This window comes from Corylus avellana, chromosome ca3 (assembly GCF_901000735.1).
Source record: "Corylus avellana chromosome ca3, CavTom2PMs-1.0".
NCBI classification, from domain to species: Eukaryota; Viridiplantae; Streptophyta; class Magnoliopsida; order Fagales; family Betulaceae; genus Corylus; species Corylus avellana.
The window spans coordinates 30,170,079-30,189,436 of record NC_081543.1 but is presented as its reverse complement, the minus strand read 5'-3'; the positions used below and the strand labels follow the sequence as shown (position 1 = coordinate 30,189,436).

Below are 19,358 nucleotides of genomic sequence, written 5' to 3'. Positions count from 1 at the left end.
TCTCTGATTGATTAAACCAAATTAGGGCAAAAGAAATGTACTGTGGAGGTGCGGGGAATCGAACCCCGTGCCTCTCGCATGCGAAGCGAGCGCTCTACCATATGAGCTACACCCCCGAACTGATGAGAGTAATTAACTGAATTCTATTGTATTTAATGTAAGTAAGTGCTAAATATTTTGGGCTGCCCACCCATTAGCGTAGGATTAATATATAACATTGTTCTTTAAGGTAAGGTAAGGCCATAGTATTGACGTGACAGGCTCAATCACCCATTGAATTTTTTTTTTTTTTAATAAAGACTAATTGAAAAGTTGGTTATAACTATCACATTGGCATGCCGTATAGTTGTGGAATAAAAATGTGGTTCAGAATCTTTGAATTTTTTTTTTTTAACAAATAGTACTGGTCTGAAAGTTGGTTGACACTGTTACCTCACTTTTGTGGTATAATTATGAGATAAAAATATGGTTTCTAGTTTCTACCATTACTCAAAACCCTTGGATTTTTATTTTTAGCAAAGATTAATCCAAAAATTGGTTGAAACTACCACATCAGCATTGTAAAATAATTGTGGAATAAAAATGTAGTTTCAAACACTACTCTTACTCTTTAGCAAGTATTAATCGGAGTTGTTTGTGTTACGTGAAAACGTAACGGGGATAGAATTTAGGTTCCAAGGGAACATAAACCTTACATTATGAGGAAACCTAGACCTTTTAGATTTTGAGGAAACCTAAAACCTTTTTTCAAACTCAAGGTTTGGATTTAATTCTGCTTAATTTATTAATGAGCTTAATGTCTTTAAATAAACAATTACATTAATGCATAGTGAAAATAAGAGATTAAGTAAAATAAACTACTTAATTTAATGATAATACTTATCTATAATATTTAAATTCTAATCCCTACTTCTAATATTATAACATATCACCCTAAGATATATTATTAGACCCCTAACCGTTTGCTTTCATTTTTTGGAGCTCTAGGAAGAGGTGAAAGGGAATAATGATTGGTTAAAAAACAAAAACAAAAACAAAAAACTATTTCATATAGAACTCTTTTTTTTTTTTCTAATACATATAGAACTCTTAAAATATTTAAATACTTGACCGCCTAATTCAAATGAACCGGAAATGATTAAGGACGGACTCTATTAACTCGCCAGGACTCTAACTCTACTGAAAATACCAAAAAGCAATGAAACTAAACATTACATAACAAAATAGTATAGCACCTCCTATGCAAATATTTTCGAGTATACCCATTCTGCCAAAAGAATACCACTTCCCTCCATGAAAATCATCAACAACTCTCTCAGTAGAACCATAACTAGTAGCAGCAGAAGAAGAAGTAGACGCAGAAGAGCTATCAGAATATTCATCCAAACGATGTCGCTTTTGACGATCTCTCATAATACTTTTCGTGATTATCGGAGAATTATTCTTCTTTGCGCATGCCCATATGGAAGTTGAATTGTTTCTGATAACATACCAGTCGACGCCTGTCCAAAGCTGTCGGACCCTGAGAAAAGATTTGTGGACAATGAATCCGACGTCGGAGTTGGAGTTTCCGAGGAGACGGAGCAAGAAGATGTTGTCGGTTACCACCTTCAAGATCTTTACTGCTTTCCGGGAAAAGCTGTGATAGCACTCGATAAGATCACCGGGGGTGAAGTTAGCTACGCCCTCCAAAGGTGGCGGAAGAGGCCTGACGACTGCTATTGGAACTGTCTGCCTCCACAATTCTGTTGCCGCCGCCGCCGTACTTGACAGTGCACGTGTAGGCAGTCGAGTTTATGACTTCTGCGCAAACCCACGCGCCGAATACATCCGCCACCTAGCTTCTTGATCATCACCTCCACATCGCTACCTCTCGTGAGTTCCAACATGGCTGCCACTATCGATTATCGATAGCAGGAAAACGACCGATTAGAAAAACAACCAAGAAAGAGACAGAGAAAGAGGGGAGAGGTTTCTAAACAACAGAAAGAGAGAGAGGGAGAGAGGTTGGTTTTGATTATGTGGTAGTGTATATATATATAAGAATTCGTTTCCTGGGTTTCTTAGTTCACATCGGATATATATATATATATACTTCATGTTATAATAACCAAATAAATAAATATCAACAAACAAACAAAGTGATGAAAATATATTACCAATTAATAACATCAACAAAAAAGCATCATTTGACAAAGTCCATCCCTCAAAAGTCTCAATCTGAGTCGTCATAATTTCTATCACAGTAAAATTCTCTAAGAATTAGTTAGTTACTAGAATGAAAACAGTTTAATTATACTGAAGCAATTAGCAAAGTAAGTAAATTTGAAATTTACTGTAATAAATAATAATATTACCTAAATCCTCGCTGAGTCTAGGGGTGATAAGTGGTTAGCGACCGCTTTTTAAAAGAAAAAATTAAAAAATGTTAATTTTTTTTTTTTTTTTTAAAGGGTCATTTTAAATGATAATACTCTAATACATACGACATGATTTATATATATATATATATATATATATATATATATTTTCAAAACCAAAAATAGCTAACAGTATCCTAATCGCTTTTGAAGATGGGGTTAGCTAGCCTGCGATATATTTGCTTGAAGGGGGAGATTAATCATATTATCTCCAATTCAAATAAAGCCACATAATAAGCTTCTTATCAGAAGTACAGCATGTTATCATCTTATCATTGTATACTGATAATGTTATTGTGTACTTTAGATTACATAGGTTGTTATCTTGTATTAGAATATGTTTAAGGTTTGAGAACCGCTATTTGTCCATTCCATGTATTTCTTCCATCGAACTTTTTTAAAATTAACTATTGAATCGGTATGATTCTCCCTTCACTCATATAAGGGTTCGTTTAAGTTTACGATTTCAAGAAGTACAATTCAAAAATAACGATTTTAAATTGTGATTTTAAAAACGTAGTTAAGCATTTGATAAAATTACGGTTTGACCTTTAAAATTGCAGTTTAGCCTTTAAAATTGTGCGTTTTTAAAAAAGTATTTTCTTACTTGCAATTTGAAAATGCAGATTTTAGCTTTTTCAAATCACAACTTTTTTTAAAAACGTAATCTCAAACAATTCATTTATTGCGATTTGGTTTAAAATCGCACATTTTGTCTATAAAATCACAATTTCAAATGCACCATAAGTCTTAGAGACCCAATTAATGCAACATTTTCTCTTCTGGTTCTTGTTAAATTATCAATTATCCGAAAAACTTAAGCTGATAGGAATCAGACCTTTGGCTCTGATACCATGTTAAATCACCAGTTATCTCATAAGCTAAACTTATAGGAAAAAGTAAATTTAATCACTTAATCAATCCTTTAACAGTTCTTCTCTCACAGATTTAATGATAATTTTGAAAAGTGAGAAAATAGAACCAGAAGAAAACTTTACCAAACCATTCTTCTCAAATCTTTCATAATCAAATCATCAAGAGAAGATCGACCTTCGAAATCGCAGATAAAAACAACCAAAATCGGAAGACAATTCTCTCAACTTTATTCAAAATTTTATATTCTTCAAACAACTCAAATATAATCTCTAACTCTCTCTCAACTCTTTTTTCTCTTCGATATTTGCAATTTTGAATTCAGTTTAGTAGAATATATAGAAAAAGATCGCAAACTCAAACTCAAACGAGGCCATAATATTTCATTATTATGACAATAATGTGTATATATACTAGAGATAATTAAACCCTCGTTAACTATGTACAAGAACATATTGAGTCTGCTTTATCATCCATTATTGTCGCAAAATCTTTATCGTCGTCATCATCATCATCTGATACGTAGCTTATATGATCACGATCGAGAGTAATCCTCCTTTTTGTGGAAACTGATTCAGCCTCGTCATCTCTTTTACTCTCATCACCGACAGAATTAGACCCAACGCTCTCACAATCTTCTTCTTCATCCAAACGACGGCGCTTTCGACGACCTCCGGCAATCCCTTTCTTGATCGGAGAATAATCCTCACACGGCTTCCTCTTTGCGAACGCGCACATCCTCTTTTCAATGTATTGGGTCGGCGATTTTTTTCCAACGACACACCACCCGCCGCCAGTCCAACGCTGTCGGACCCTGAGAAAAGATCGGTGGACAACGAATCCGCCGGAGTCTCCGAAAAGCAGAACTTGGAAGAAGTTGCTCCCAGTTAAAGCCCTGAAGATCTTTGCTGTTTGCCAAAAGAAGTTGTGACAGCACTCGACGATATCGCCGGCGGTGAAGTTAGCGACGCCCTCCAAAGGCGGCGGAACTGGCCTAACCGCTATTCTTGGAACCGTCTCCTCTATAATTTTTCCGTCGGGGCTGCCGTAGTTGACGGTGTAGGTGTAGGCACTAATCTTTGTGACTTTTGCGCAAACCCACGCGCCTGCGTCAACAAACTTCTTGCTCAGCGCCTCCACTTCGCTCCCTATCGTGACCCTCAACATGGCTGTAATCGATCTCTCAGGAATACCACCGACTAGAAAAACCCAGAAAGAATATATTTGAGAACAATGATCGGTCGGGTGTATGTATATATATATATATATATATATATGGATTCGTTTCCTTTTCTCTCTAGGTTTCCTAGTTCACCTAGGAATTGGATGGTCGGTTGGGTAATTCATAACACGAGTTTTTTTTTCTTTTTCTTTTTTGGAGGTAATGAGATGTTTTTTCTTCTTATTTTTATTTTATTGGCACCAATGAATCGAGTGAAATTAAAAAAGAAAAAAAAGAAAAAAGAGAGTGAAATTTAAAATATAAATAATATTTTATTATTATTATTTATATTAATGGGACAAATGTCTCATTTATAGTCCTAGAATCTCTCTAGAGAGATCATAGTCATTAACTGAATACTCTCGGATACTCTCCGGTCCATCTTGAGAAAATGTGAAGTATTATAAAGCTCAATATTATAAATTACTTTTGATTCTCTACACATTGAGAAACACTGTAGCTACCCGAGAATATTTGTTAAATTTAAAAAAATTGCTACCCGAACATATTTGTTAAATTTAGAGAAATTGATGTGGGTGAGTTTTTATGATTTTTTTTTTTTTGAAATTTTCCTGAATATAGAGAAAGGAGTGCTCTAACATCCCTTGCAACTTTTCTTTTTTAACCAAAAATTAAATAAATAAATAAGGCCCGCATTTAGTCACATCTCACATCATATTTGTTTGACAGTCTACTAATTAAATAGACTTTTCGTTAATCAAAGCCAACAACCTAATTGTAGGTATGTCGATCTATTAAATAGCATTTTTATTGAAGATAAACTTGATCAAAGCGAACAACATGATGAAGATAAGATTCAAACAATGCCTAACATTTAATTCAAATTGTATCATTTAAATTCTCTTGTATCTATCTATATTGAGGCAATAAGTAAATTCTAAAACACAAACGGAGGGAATAAGCCTTACAAGGAAATAGAATAAAGCTGAATATAAAATGGTAATCAAATCTAAAATCTCAAAATTTGATTGATCATAAGCTAATGTAGGATTTCAGTTTTTTTTTTTTTTTTTTTTTTTTTTTACATGTAGGGGAAGAAAAAAAAAATTCGAACTAGTGACCACCCAACAGATTGACCTAAATCCTCTCGGATCTATTTAGTTATTTTTAGGAGGATAATTTTGTTATTTTACATTTTTTTTGGACAAAAATACCCCTAAAAGTATCTAAATGGATCCCTCTATTTCATTTGAAATCAGAGATCCTGTGCAGCCGATTGATCCCCTCGGAGACTTCAGCTATTTTGGTTAGAAAAGAAAGAAAGAAAAGAAATAGACAAAAAGGGGAAAAACGAGTACTATAATATACACCCATGGATCAGTAAGCAGAAATTCACCGAATGTAGTTGAGTAACTTGATCTATCATCACTCTCATTGCCTTCTTCTTCCCCAATAGAACTACTACATTCAGAAGAGCTCTGAGAATCTTCATCATCCAAGCCAATATCTTTCATCATCGGAGAAGGAATATTCTCCTTTGCGCATTTGCATATGGAAGTTGAATTCTTTCCAATAACATACCATTCGGCGCGTGTCCAACGCTGGGCGGAATCTGAGAAAAGATTTGTGGACAACGAAGCCGACGTTGGGGTCTCCGAGGATCCGAACCGAGAAGATGTTATCGGATACAGGCTTCAAGATCTTTGCTGTTCTCCAAGAAAAGCTGTGAGAGCACTCGACAAAATCACCGGGGTGAAGTTAGCGGCGCCCTCCAAAGGAGACGGAAGAGGCCTGACGGCGCTTCTTGGAACTATCGCCTCCATAATTCCATCGCGCGCGGCCGCCACCATACCTGACAGTGCACGTGTACGGAGTCGTGCTTATGACTTCTGCGCCAACCCACGCGCCTAATACAGAATCAACCACCTTCTTGCTTAACGCCTCCACTTAGGCACCTCTCGTGCGTCTCAACATGGCGGCAACCGATCAACTAGAAAAATCCAGAAAGAGAAAGAGCGATGGGAGAGAGTTTGTTTAGCGGATAAAGAATATGTGAGAACGATGATCATATATATATATATATATATAAGAATTCTTCTCCGATATTCTGGGTTTCTGAGTTCAACTCGGACCGGGTTACATAGTTCATCTTAAAGACTAGGATGGTAGGTTGGGTTCATAAGAATCAGAACATTAGTTGTTTTCTACTTCTTCTTATCTTGGTAAAAGAACTTAAAAGGATAAAATAAATAAATAAAAGATGACAATGTATTTGTTTGGTGTTTCTTTATATTTATGGATATATAGGTAATTTCACCCCACCCCCCCTCCTTTTTTTTTTAAGGATTTTTGAAAATTTTACAAGATTGTCTCCTTTGATGACTCCCAACAATGTGAATCCCCTTTTAATTAGAGAAGTGGAAATTCAAATTCTCTTGTCCTTGAAAATGTTTTATTTCTTTTAAATTGCAACAAAATAATGTTGTATATATACCACTTTTTTATTTACAACTACCCATTATGCTGACATGGCAGTTTTAATAAAAAATTATGTAGTTTTTAAAATTCATTAGGCTTATGAATTAGATTAATCACTACTAAATTTTGATAAAATTATGATTTTAAAAACGACCTTATTTTTAGAGTAACATAAAAAGGACTTCTAGCATTATTCAGTCTCATTCAAGGATTGATTTTTTTTTTTTCTTAACAATAATGGATCCAAGTGTTGGTTGAGATTACCACATCAGCATTGTAAAATAATTGTGAGGTAAAAATATAATTTATAACATTACTCATGACAATAATGCTCACATTCTATAAGTTTTTAATTTTTTGATGCTACTATTGGTTTCTTTTTTATTGGACATTGTTATGATTATACAAAAATAGTTAAACTACATAATAATTTTGTTATGGTTACTTTATTAGTGCTACATACTTTTGGGTTTAATTTAACAATTTGTAAAAAAAATTATAAAAAAAGTGAAGAACAATATTATTTAAAAAATGAAAACGAACGGTAAAATCTATATATGAAAGGAAAGAACTATTTTATTCGTTAAAAAAAAATGAAATGAATATAAAATCTGTATATAAAAGTGGTGAACTATTTCATTCTTTAAAGAAAAAAAAGGAAATGAACAAGTTTTATTTGGTTATAGATGACAAATATAGAAAATAAATCAAATAATATAGTCAGTTTATATATTAGAAAATGAAAGAAATATATAATTTATGTACTTTTTGTTTTGTTTTAGATTGCATTATGCACTTGAAGAGAGAAACATACCGATATTTTGGAAATAATAAATCATGCATACATGATGCTTAAGAGTAAACCAAACGTGAGAATCTCAAATTCCCAAAAATCTCATCAAATTCATAATTATTTATGAGAATCCAAATTTATATGCATCACATTGAGAAAGTAAATGCAAGGAAAAATGTTAGATTTCACGAACCAAACGCCAACTATAACATCGGCGCATATTTGGCTCTCTCGGAAACTATACTCAGCCCTCAACTGGTTTTTTCTTGGGGGATTATTGGGGCCATTTGCAGTAATGGATCCTCCACAAGGCATTCCCAAAACAATCTTGCAATGGTGGCCGGTCACATTGATCTTGAGCACTGTGAACTTGCATCTTGTCCCACTTCAAAACCAATATTCTAAGTCTCATATTAATCTAAGAAGGCTAAATTCAGAACAGAATTAATATAAAGAAGCCTATAAGAAACAGATCAATGTGCTTGTATTGTAAAGAATTGATCAGGATCTTTATAGTAGGCCTCTATAAAACTCTACTTCTGTTTGGTATACATTTTGCTTTCACATGAATCATGCTTATTTTCTGTTGGGATATTTAGTCCATAGGATAAAACTAGTTCATCTATTCAATTCATTTTCTTTTTTCTTTTTAATAACGTGCCAATTGTAAAATTATGTATATGCAAGATCATTTTGGCAAACTCAATTAGAGACGGAGCCAGAGGGGGAAAAGTCGCAAAAGTCCCCTCTTGTTGCCTAAAATTTAAGTAGCCTATATATAGTTTGTCCTTTTAGCTTTGATTGTCCAGTACCCTAAAACTTAAAAATAAAGTGACATTACTATAAATATTTTATGTGACTGAATCCTCGACCAATTGTCAAAAGCAATTATAACGTCATGTTCTGAAAAGGCAAATGTGCGCTTTATGGAGGGAGCTAGGGTTAGGCCACTTGCGAGGTGGGAAAAATGCGCACAATTTGAGCCAAGTTGCAAAGTACACTTGTGAATTACTTGTAAAATATATATATATATATCGTTTACTAATGATTGCTACTAGCTAGAGAATCTGAATATTTTTCACATTGCTTTAATCTAGCATAGGCTGATGATATTTATAATTTGAAGCGTTACAATTCAAATATATATATTCTCTTTGAGATAAAGCTTGTTATCTTGAGTCTGTTGGGATTAGACTGGAGATTATCTTGTAAGAGTATTTACGACCATCACGGTGAGGTGAATTTCGAGAGGCAAGATGCACGGCTACATCTAAGACATTCATGGCTGGTTGAGTTTGTTCAAGACGCAGCTCAATAGGTGACCATAAATTTCTTCAATGGAGAAGGGTGGGTTCGTCTGCCATTGATGAAGGGTAGCAAGTATGACGTGAGGGAAAAACTTACGTAGGAAAAAAAAATTGCTCTGATACCATTATATTTATAATTTGAAGTGTTACAATTCAAATGTATAAACTCTCTTTGAGATAAGAGTAATCTATTTATACAGTTTGAGATATGTAATTTATCCAAATCATCCATTCTCAGATAGTATTTTTTGCTCTAATCACATAATCTACAATAACAATATGGGTCCATATACATTTTTGCTTTCGTGCTTGTTTTATTTTATGAGTGGGATATTTGGTTCATAGGATAAAACTATATTTATTATAACGATGATATATGACTTTGTCTAATGCATGCAGATTTATAATGACATTCCACTTTAAAATTCCATGTAAATTTGCTCATTAATTTGGTCATGATCAATAGCATTTCTTTTGGACATAAACTTGATCAAAGCCAATAACCTGATGAAGATATTTAAGATTCAAACCATGCTTAACATTTGATTCAAATTGTATCATTTAAATTCTATTGTATCTACCATATTGTACGTACAAATATATGATGGGAAGTCTTTACTATATCGAAGTGTCTTATATATATATATAAGACAATATTACTTAAGTACTCTTTATGTATTGAAAAACAATGAATAAGTTGACTATAAAATGTACGGTAATCAAATCTCAAATCTCAAAATTTGCTTACAATCGATCAAACTTAAATGAGAAATATTTTTATAAGATAAACAAACTTAATTAATAAAAAATACATTTTATTTTTTGACAAATCAAAAAAAGAAGAGGAGATTTGATCTAATGACCTTTTCTAACTGAACGTAGCCGATAAACTGAGCTAATGTGCTCTGGGCTTGAGAGGGTATTGGCTTTTTTGCTCAGAAAAATAAATAAATAAATAAAAGATTACAATATACTCCCACGGATAAGTAGGCAGCAATGCTCCAAATATAGTAGTTGAGGATCTTGATAGAGAGTACTCTTCACTCTCATCGCCTTCTTCTTCTTCTTCTTCTTCCCCAGTAGAAATATTACATTCAGAAGAGCTCTGAGAATCTTCATCATCCAAGCCAATATCTTTCTTCATCGGAGAAGGATTATTCTCCATTGCGCATGCGCACATGGAAGTTGAATTCTTTCCAAGAACATACCACTCGGCACCTGTCCAAAGCAGTCGGACTCTGAGAAAAGATTTGTGGATGATGAATCCGACGTCGGAGACTCCGAGGAGACGAACCAAGAAGATGTTGTCGGTTACAGCCTTCAAGATCTTTGTTGTTTTCTAGGAAAAGCTGTGACAGCACTCGACAAGATCACTGGGGGTGAAATTAGCGGCGCCCTCAAAAGGAGGCGGAAGAGGCCTCACGGCTCCTCTAGTCCTCTTGGAACTATCTCCTCCACAATTCCGTCGGCGCCGATGTACTTGACAGTGCACGTGTACGCAGTCGAGGTTATGACTTCTACGAAAACCCACGCGCCGAATACATCCGCCACCTTCTTGCTCAGCATCTCCACTTCGGTACCTCTCGTGAGTTTCAACATGGCGAACGATCGACAAGAAAAACCCAGAAAGAGAAAGAGTTTGATGTCATATGTGAGAAGTGAGAACGACGATGATTGTATATATATAATTATTCGTTTCCGATATTCTTGGTTTCTGAGTTCAACTCGGACGTACCGGGTTTCCTAGTTCATCTTAAAGACTTGGATGGTCGGTTGGGTTCATAAGAATCGTAACACGACTTGTCTTCTTCTTCTTCTTTCTCTCTTCTTATAGGAAATTAGTGTGGTTTTTTTTTTTTCTTTTTCTTTTAAATTACCACATTTTTATTTTACGATTACTCATTTTGTTGACCTTGTATGCAAGGGTCGATTGAAATTGCCAAGTCAGTATTGTGTAATAGTTGTAAAATAAAAATGTAGTTTCTATTACAATAAATAATGCTCACCTGATTTTTTTTTTTTTTTTTTTCGACATTGGTATGAACTTATGATTGTACAAGAAAAGTTGGACTACGTAATAATTCTTTTCATGGTTATTGTTGACGAGAGGTCGGATAATGAAATTTGCCCTTGGTAAAGGCAAATACGGTGATAGATTAAAGCTAAATTTCGCCCCTAGGGTTAGTTCTTAAGCCTACCCAAAGGGATGGTTGGGATAGTTGGACATCATAAATGATTGCAACCACCACCATCGCACTTGGCCTTGTTTGGTAAAGGGGTTGGAGTTAGCCTAGACACTATTCATCACCATTTTTCAAAAAAATCAACATCAAAACATTTTAACTTTTTTATTTTTTATATCACATCATTCACTTTTTTTTATTATTTAAATAAAAAAATCACTACAAAACAAAACTTTTTCACTTTTTTCATACCACTTTTTCACTTTTTTATATAAAACATTCTTACTTTTTTTTCACATCAATCTACATCAATTATAGTGTCTAGGCCAAGTCATTTACCAAACACCACCTTAGGGTTTCCTAAATCTACAACGTGTAATAGTATGATAGTAAGTGACTCCTCAAGGTAACTGATTATTTTGCCTTTTTTCTAAGACTTCCGGGACTAATTCCAGTGTCCAGACCATTCATTTTGAATTAAGGGTCTCAATTTTCAAAATTACATGGGGACCTTAATGTCAAAAAATAAAAGAAACATTGTTGATTGCTTTACACCGATTACCCTCAAATTCTACCCGTAACAGCAGTAATATTACCAAAATAAACTGCCGTCACCAACATAGCATAGCTAGCTGCCAAATGGAACATGATTTGACGAACTGCAATAACACCCTATCATTACAACCCATGAGCAGTGCAGGCTACACATCAGTGACCGATGGAATAAGCAAGCAATGAAGCCAAGTTCAGTCACCCACTGGACTTGCCAAACAAGATTGTGAAAACAATCAAAACTATGGTTCAGAAGCTATTCATCTCAGTAAAGGCAGAATGACCATTTGGAAGAACTGATCACGTAGCTTCTGTCAAAGACAACTAGAACGATTGCTACGAAATCAATGTGCAATAGCATGGATTACCATCAACAAACCGTAAAGTACTATACATTGACAGTGCAAAGGAAACAACTTGAAAAACTGAGATACAGTAGAAAATGGAAGTAAAAGAACTTGCAAAAAGAAAGGCCCTAGATTCTGCATTTTGAGCACTCTCGGCTAAAACTCCAAACTTGTATCAACTGGGGTGGGTTATGCAGGTAGAACAAATATACATGATCACTGGAACTTGTCCTTCCACCGAGATACCCATTCTAACTGGCACACTAATTTGAATTAGTTGCCCACTCGGCCTCTTGCCCATGGTGGTATTCTCGAGCCACCTCCATTACGTGGCAGAGGAGCATTATTCTGGCGTGACAAGATCCTCATCCTCTGCTCCTTCATGTTTGCAAACAGAGAGTCTAGCGTTTGAGACCTCGGCTTGGGCACTGCATTTGCCTGCTGCTGCTGCCTGGGTGACTGCACAAAACATATGAATCTCATTAACATGAAGCTACTCATAAAGCCATACACTAAGATCCTCTTGGTTTATTTTCTATGGGAGAAAGTAAAGAATATAAAAAGAAAAGAATAGAAGGTATATTATTCCTCTTGTTTAGTTATGTGGAGAAAGTGAGGAAAAAAAATGTTTTTGGTAATTATATTGGCACTACCAACTTACTCCAAACCTTTACCCACTTTGAAAATAAAATTTTTGTGAATCATTGAGGAAAATTTTGAATTATTTTCCCCCCTCTTTCCCATTTTATTTAATAGCCAAAAAATGGAAATGAAAAGAAATTTAAAACTTCTCTTCAATGGTAAACCATATATAGTGCAATTGTAAATATTATGATTACCAAAGCTTGCTGGTCCGACTCAATGATGTCATATAAATCAATCTCAAGGAGAGGAAGTCCTACGGAGATAAGAAGGAATACCTTTGCAGCAAAGTCTCCATTTGGAGCTCTCCTCTGGACCGGTGGAGCACCACTCCTGCACCCAGAAAAAGAAACAATGATTGAAGACTTAAACAGGACTTACCTTCAAGAACCGAGTCCCACAAGGAAAATAGGCTGTATTCAGGATGCCCCCAAACCAATACAGAATTATAATTATACCACCGCCGTCAGATTTACATTTACTTGGTTGAGAGTCAAGTGACTTACCATCATAGATTCTATTTATTTCCAACTAACAGAAAATTAAGACAAACCATTTCAGAAAAAAAAGTGACTTCAAGAAGTGAAGATCTGCAGTATATTCTGCAAAAGCTCTTTCCAATCACAAAGCACGATCTGGATTCAGAACTACACCGCCAACACAGCTGCCAACCGCTAAAGGACTTCGAAAATTAATAACAGGGGCAAAACTCTATGCTCTTTGACATTCAGCTACCCCAAACTCCCAAGTTGGTTATCTCAAGCAAACGAATTTGCTCTACCCCAAAACCAGAAACATACAACTCTTGTTTAGTAGACCAAGAACTATCCATTCTAGTTATATCCCGTGGCATAAAGCAGGTGAAAACCCAATCACCGGGGTAGCAGGCAAGAAAGGACAAGAAAAGCAGAGAAGTGTGAGTCATTTGGACTAGAAAAGGCGGAAACATTCCAGAAAGCAGAAACCGCCCGAACAAGTGACCCTATGACTGAAGGGTGTGTCCATCCCACAGCATTATCTTCCAAATTCAGATAAATTATCAAAATGTCTGGAGGCCAAAAATGCTCCTTGGTTAGAGGATCAGAGCAAATTGGATCAACCAGCACTACCTATCACATCTCAAGAATGGAGAACATGGAAGAACAACCATACATGTCATGATACAACAGCTATAACCGCCAAACTCAGATTCACAACCACGAAATGTAGAGACTGCTGCATTCACTACAGTAACTAGAAAAATCCATTTGACACCGCAAAACATGTAAAGTTTTTCCAATCAAGCAATGAGCCACTTAACATGCATAAAGTTAACTTGTCCAGTGCTCATGTGATAGCTATCCTTGCAATGTGATAGCGATCTTTGCATAACAGTTGCATGAACTTCCACTTATCACACTTTATTTCACAAATTCATTAACCCATCTCCTTCCAGTTATATCCCTGTTTATCACTTGTAATCCATCACTTCAACAGCAAATCCAAGTAACAAAATTCCAACTTCCAAATACGCATATCCACAATCATATTAGGTGTGCACAACTCAAACTAAGAAGCACTTTGCACCCAACATATACATGGGTTATGATGTAGGCAATGCCATCCTGGATGGCATAACAAAAACAGTCAACACTTGGAAACATTCCCAAATTGGCTGATTCCCGTAGAAAACAAATCATATGCAGGACTTCCACAACATTATGCGATTTGATAAACATTAACCAAGAGCACATGGCAGATGTGATCAATACTATAGAAGAACCATGATTTACCTGCAATAATTCCATAATTAAACAATCCCATTAGATGGTAAATGGTTGTTATAACCACTAGAATTTAGGTTCAAACTCATCCAAGCTGTTCAGTATTAATAATTGCTATATAGAAGAATAAATAGAACTGTAGGAAGAAATACCTTGCTTTATTCCAATTAGCCACCCTGTTACGACCGAAAGCTCTATTACGAAGTGGAGCAGCTGCAGCCTTTCTTGCAACCTCAGTAGCCAGAGGAAATTGGTTCCCCTGGAAATTTGACCTTCTCTGAGCTAAGAACCCCTGATTACCATATTTGAATTAAACAACGAAACATGCAATCTATGGAAATATACACAAAAAAAATAACACACTTTAGCAGCAATTCCGCATACCTGTCTAAGTGAGGATCTTGTGTCCATAAAACGCTTCACCTTCATAGATTTATCTTGAGCAAGATTATTTGAAGATTTCTGATTTTTGCTCTGCATGGGGATTCATATATTATGCTTAACAACCCAATGCCCAATATAGCTTTAATGACATATGATATCAAGAATGGTAAGCACACTTTCACAAAACAAGCTTCTTACCGGAACCCTACGCTGCTTCTTAGGTTTAGTTTTGGTGTTTTTAGACAGTTTGATAATGTCTTCTAATGCCATGTCCATTTTCTTCTCTGTAATAGCAATTGCCTCGCTTGTAAGAGGTTTAGTCGCCATCTGATAGAGATTAAGGAAGTCGGTCACTCATGAAAAAATAAAATAGCAAATCAAAATTATTGAACACAAATTAAGGCTAGAGTTTCAAACACGGAAAATTACAGAGCAAAAGTCACCAATTTAGAGAGCAGAAATTTTCTGTCCTGGACTTCCAAAAATCAAGCATATTTTCCAATTATCTAAAAACTGATTAAGGCTAAACCAGGCATCGCCTACCACAAAATAAACAAAAAATAAAAAAACAATGTTCTAAATCTCACATTCTTTAGTGTTATCTAACCCCAAGCACCAAAATCTCTAACCTGAATTGAATCTTCGATGCTAAACTAAACCAAAATGAACATCAAAATCAAAACTTTATCATCTTCATTCCACGTTTTCTCACCAAGCAAACAGAGAATTCACATACAATTATTAAGAACATTAAAGAGAAAGAACAAATATCAAACACAAAATTAGGGCTAGGGTTTCAAAGACGGAGAATTACAGAGCAAAACTCACCAATTAAGCAGAAATTTTCAGTCATCGACTTACAAAAATTAATCATATTTCCCGATTATCTAAAAATTAAGGCTACACCAAGCATCGCCTACCACACAATCAAATAATTTTAATTCTAATCTCATATACTTCGCCGCCTTCTGAAACCCAAAGCGCTAAAGACTTTATCCTGAACAGAATATTCTAAACCAAACGAAAGAACATCAAAATCAAAACCCTATCATCTTCCTTCAAAGTTTTCACACAAAAAAAAAAAAAAAAAAACACATAATTCAACTACAACTATTACAAATAACAAGCAGAAACATAAACACCTGATTATCAAACACAAAATTAGGCCTAGGGTTCCAAAAACGGAGAACTCCTGAGCAAAACTCACAGATTTAGAGAGCAAAAATTCAACGAAGATCGTAAACTCCAAGCAATCCAAAGTTCCGAGGGGAGATTCTGAGTGAAATTTAGAGTAAGGGTTTTGAGTGAAATTTAGGGTTCCAAAAACACACAAAACAATTTTAGATCGCAGAAATGAATTGCTGCTTCGGCGAGAAGTTACTGATTATATATGGGGAAAGCGCGTGTACACGTGTGTACGTCGGATTTCAATTGCGAATCGTAAAGGAATAATTAAACCGTATTTGATAATAGTGTTTCGAGTCCGCTTAGCAGAAGATACCGCGGATATGCGTGAGACTCACTCGAGCATGCACCTTTCTTATAGGCTAAGGAAACTCCTTTTGTCCAATTCGGATGAAAATTCTATTTAGAGAAAGATAAAAATAAAAATATAAAATTAGTCGATGTGATTTATTTAATTTATAATTAGAGTACTAAATTAAAGGGTTAAATATTTTTTCTCACGTGGTTTTTTTTTTTTTTTTTTTTTTGACCTTTTTGGTTTTATTTTGTATCTCAGATGATACTTTGATAATGGCTAAAAATATAGATGATACTTTCATCTAAATTCTATCTAAAATTTGGCAAAAATTTATGTAAGAACCTTTAAAAAATCGACATGTGTCTATATATTAATTAATTAAAAATTTTAAAATTAAAATTATTGAAAAAAAAAAAAAAAAGGGTAAAGGGTAGCTCCCCTTGCCGATTTGAGGGTGGCCGAAACCACGCCCAATTGCCGACCCTAAATTTTTTTTTGGCCACCCCCAATTTGCAAAATGGGAATGGCCGGACACCCTTTTCTATTTTTATTTATTTATTTATATTTTCTAATTTTTTTTAAATAATTTTAATTTATTTTTTTCAATGTTTAATTAGTATATGAACACATGTCAATTTTTTAAAGGTGTTGACGTGTCTTTCTGTCAAATTTTGAAGGAATTTAGATAGAGGTACTATCTTTGTTTTTTGCCATTATTGAAGTATCACTTGTTCCCAAGAGGTAGCTTAATCAGCTGGAACAACGCCTAATAAAACGAAGGTCATTAGTTCAAATTCTTATCTCCCATCTTGTATGGAGATGTCAAAAAAAGAAGAAGTAAAAACACCACTTGTGATACAAAATAAAACCAATGTGACAAAAATAAAATTGTTAAACCATAGGGGGCAAAAAAAATATTTAACATTTAAACGTCTTTAATAGCAATATGTGTCTTTATTATTATATAAAAAGGACATAGATTATTTTTATAGATTGGGTTAAAAGAACTTCTTCCAATCTAGTTTGAAGAAAAATTCTATCCATTCAAGGTATATAGAAGTCTATTAAATAGCATTTCTTTAAGGAAATAAAATACAAAATTAGTCCATATCGATTGTATTACCTACAAATATAAAGAAAATTGAGTTAAAAGAAATATTATTTAATAGACTTCTATATAACTGGAATGGATAGAATTTTCCTTCAAACTAGATTGGAGGAAATTCTCTTAACCCAATCTATAAAAATAATCTGTCTTTTTTTAATAGCAATAAAGACGCATATATATATGATTTCAAATTTTATTAAAAAATCATGTTTCCTTTAAAAAAAGAAAAAAAAAAAGAAAAAAGGATTACTATTGATCGTGATATAATCTACATATATATCAGATGATGAAGATTTTGCGCCAATAATGAATGTAGACTCCTCATATATGTTTGGGTTTCTTTTATGTTTTTGGCTCTCTCTCTAGCATAGACAAGTACTAGGTTATGTTTGGTTCATAACATGTTGTCACGAATTTTTTAAACCTTATCCACGTATTGTGATAATGGGAAAAAATTTACCCATTATGCTCATGGCGGCCGGTTAAGAATATCCAGCAGATTAGTTGAAGTTTAGCTCTAGAGTAACTAGAATACAATTTCTGCTACAGTAAATAGCAAAATTCTGTAGCACTTTGTCTAATTATTTTATTATTTTACTTTCATCTCTCTCGTTTGGTTGCTCAAAGCTCGTCTCAACTGCACGGTAACTCCTCAGTCTCCTCCCAACAAATTTAAAGCAGCAAAAAACAACACACAAAGATGCGACATTTGACACCATTTTGCCCAACATATTTGAAGAGCTTTACATCATCAAAGATTAAACCAGCCCCCAAAATTGACTTAAATTCCTTACTCTCTCTCAGCTGAAAGAAAATCCCGAACACAACCATCTGGCCTGAAGTAGAACACTCCCCAAAACCCAACGCATCCTCAACCTCCCATAAACACACAAAAACCCACGAGACCCCCCCAATTTCTCTATCCCAACCCTGCATTGCTTTAAAAAATATTTACATAAACCCAAATACATATCTCTCTCTCTCTCCTATTAAACATCGTCAAGACTTAGAAATCTAGAGCTTAGGAAACTCCAGTTGTGGTTCTAGCTGTGTGACCATTATCTAGGGGAAAGGAAGAGAAGGGGGAGGGATTGTGGGGGCGGTGAGTGAAGAGAGAGGAAGACTGCTGTTAAAAGAAGATAATAAAGAAAACATTAAAAATAATATTTTAATAAAATAGAAAGTGAAATAGATATCTGCCGGAGTTTGCATTGAAAAGTTAGTAAGTAAAATAGAAAGAAAAAAAAAAAAAAAAAAAAAAAAAAAGGTGTATTTTGAATAGCTAAAATATATATAGTGTTGTTTAGGAGTGTCAACTTGGTCAAGTTTCACGGTTTTTGGCCAAAATCGGGACCGGAACCGGGATACCCCGGTTTTTGGATTTGGAAAACCAGAATCGGGAACCGGGTCCCAATTACCGGCCGAATCTGGTTTTTACCCCGTCCAGTAACTGGTTTTTTTTTTAATTTTTTTTTTAAAACCTCATGAAAAAATCATAAGATTTAATTTCAAAACTATTTAATCACTTTAATATCAAATTGACAAATACCCAAAGCTTAAAGGAAAGAGAAATTTATCTTTGAAGAACTGTCAATCCATTCGGCCAAACTCACTAATACAAAACTCACCAAGAAAATTATTAACCACAAAAAGCAAATCTTAAAAAAATGAAGCACACAAAAGCAAACTAACCAAAAAAAATCCATACCATATACAAAAAGTGGAGAGGAAGAAAGAGAAACGGAGGAAAGATGAGAAGAAGAGGAAGAAGAGAAGAAAATGGAAAAAGAAAAAATGAGGAGAGAGAGGAGGCTGTCAGAGGATGAAGAGAAAGCAAAAAAA

At 34.5% G+C, this 19,358-nt stretch overlaps 1 protein-coding gene and 1 non-coding gene across 2 annotated transcripts; both read right to left on the bottom strand.

The window, feature by feature from the left end:
- Positions 1 to 43: 43 nt before the first annotated feature.
- Positions 44 to 116, bottom strand: TRNAA-CGC (transfer RNA alanine (anticodon CGC)). Its single transcript has one exon. It is a non-coding gene; the product is annotated as a tRNA-Ala (tRNA).
- A 12,010-nt stretch (positions 117 to 12,126) lies between these two features.
- LOC132175313 (uncharacterized) lies at positions 12,127 to 16,289 on the bottom strand. Its single transcript, XM_059587207.1, has 6 exons — positions 16,133 to 16,289; positions 15,124 to 15,252; positions 14,926 to 15,015; positions 14,694 to 14,833; positions 13,057 to 13,111; positions 12,127 to 12,595 (listed from the first exon to the last, which is right to left on the bottom strand). Exons 2-6 carry the CDS (start codon positions 15,250 to 15,252, stop codon positions 12,410 to 12,412), a joined length of 600 nt encoding a protein of 199 aa, XP_059443190.1. The 5' UTR covers positions 16,133 to 16,289; the 3' UTR covers positions 12,127 to 12,409.
- Positions 16,290 to 19,358: the final 3,069 nt, after the last annotated feature.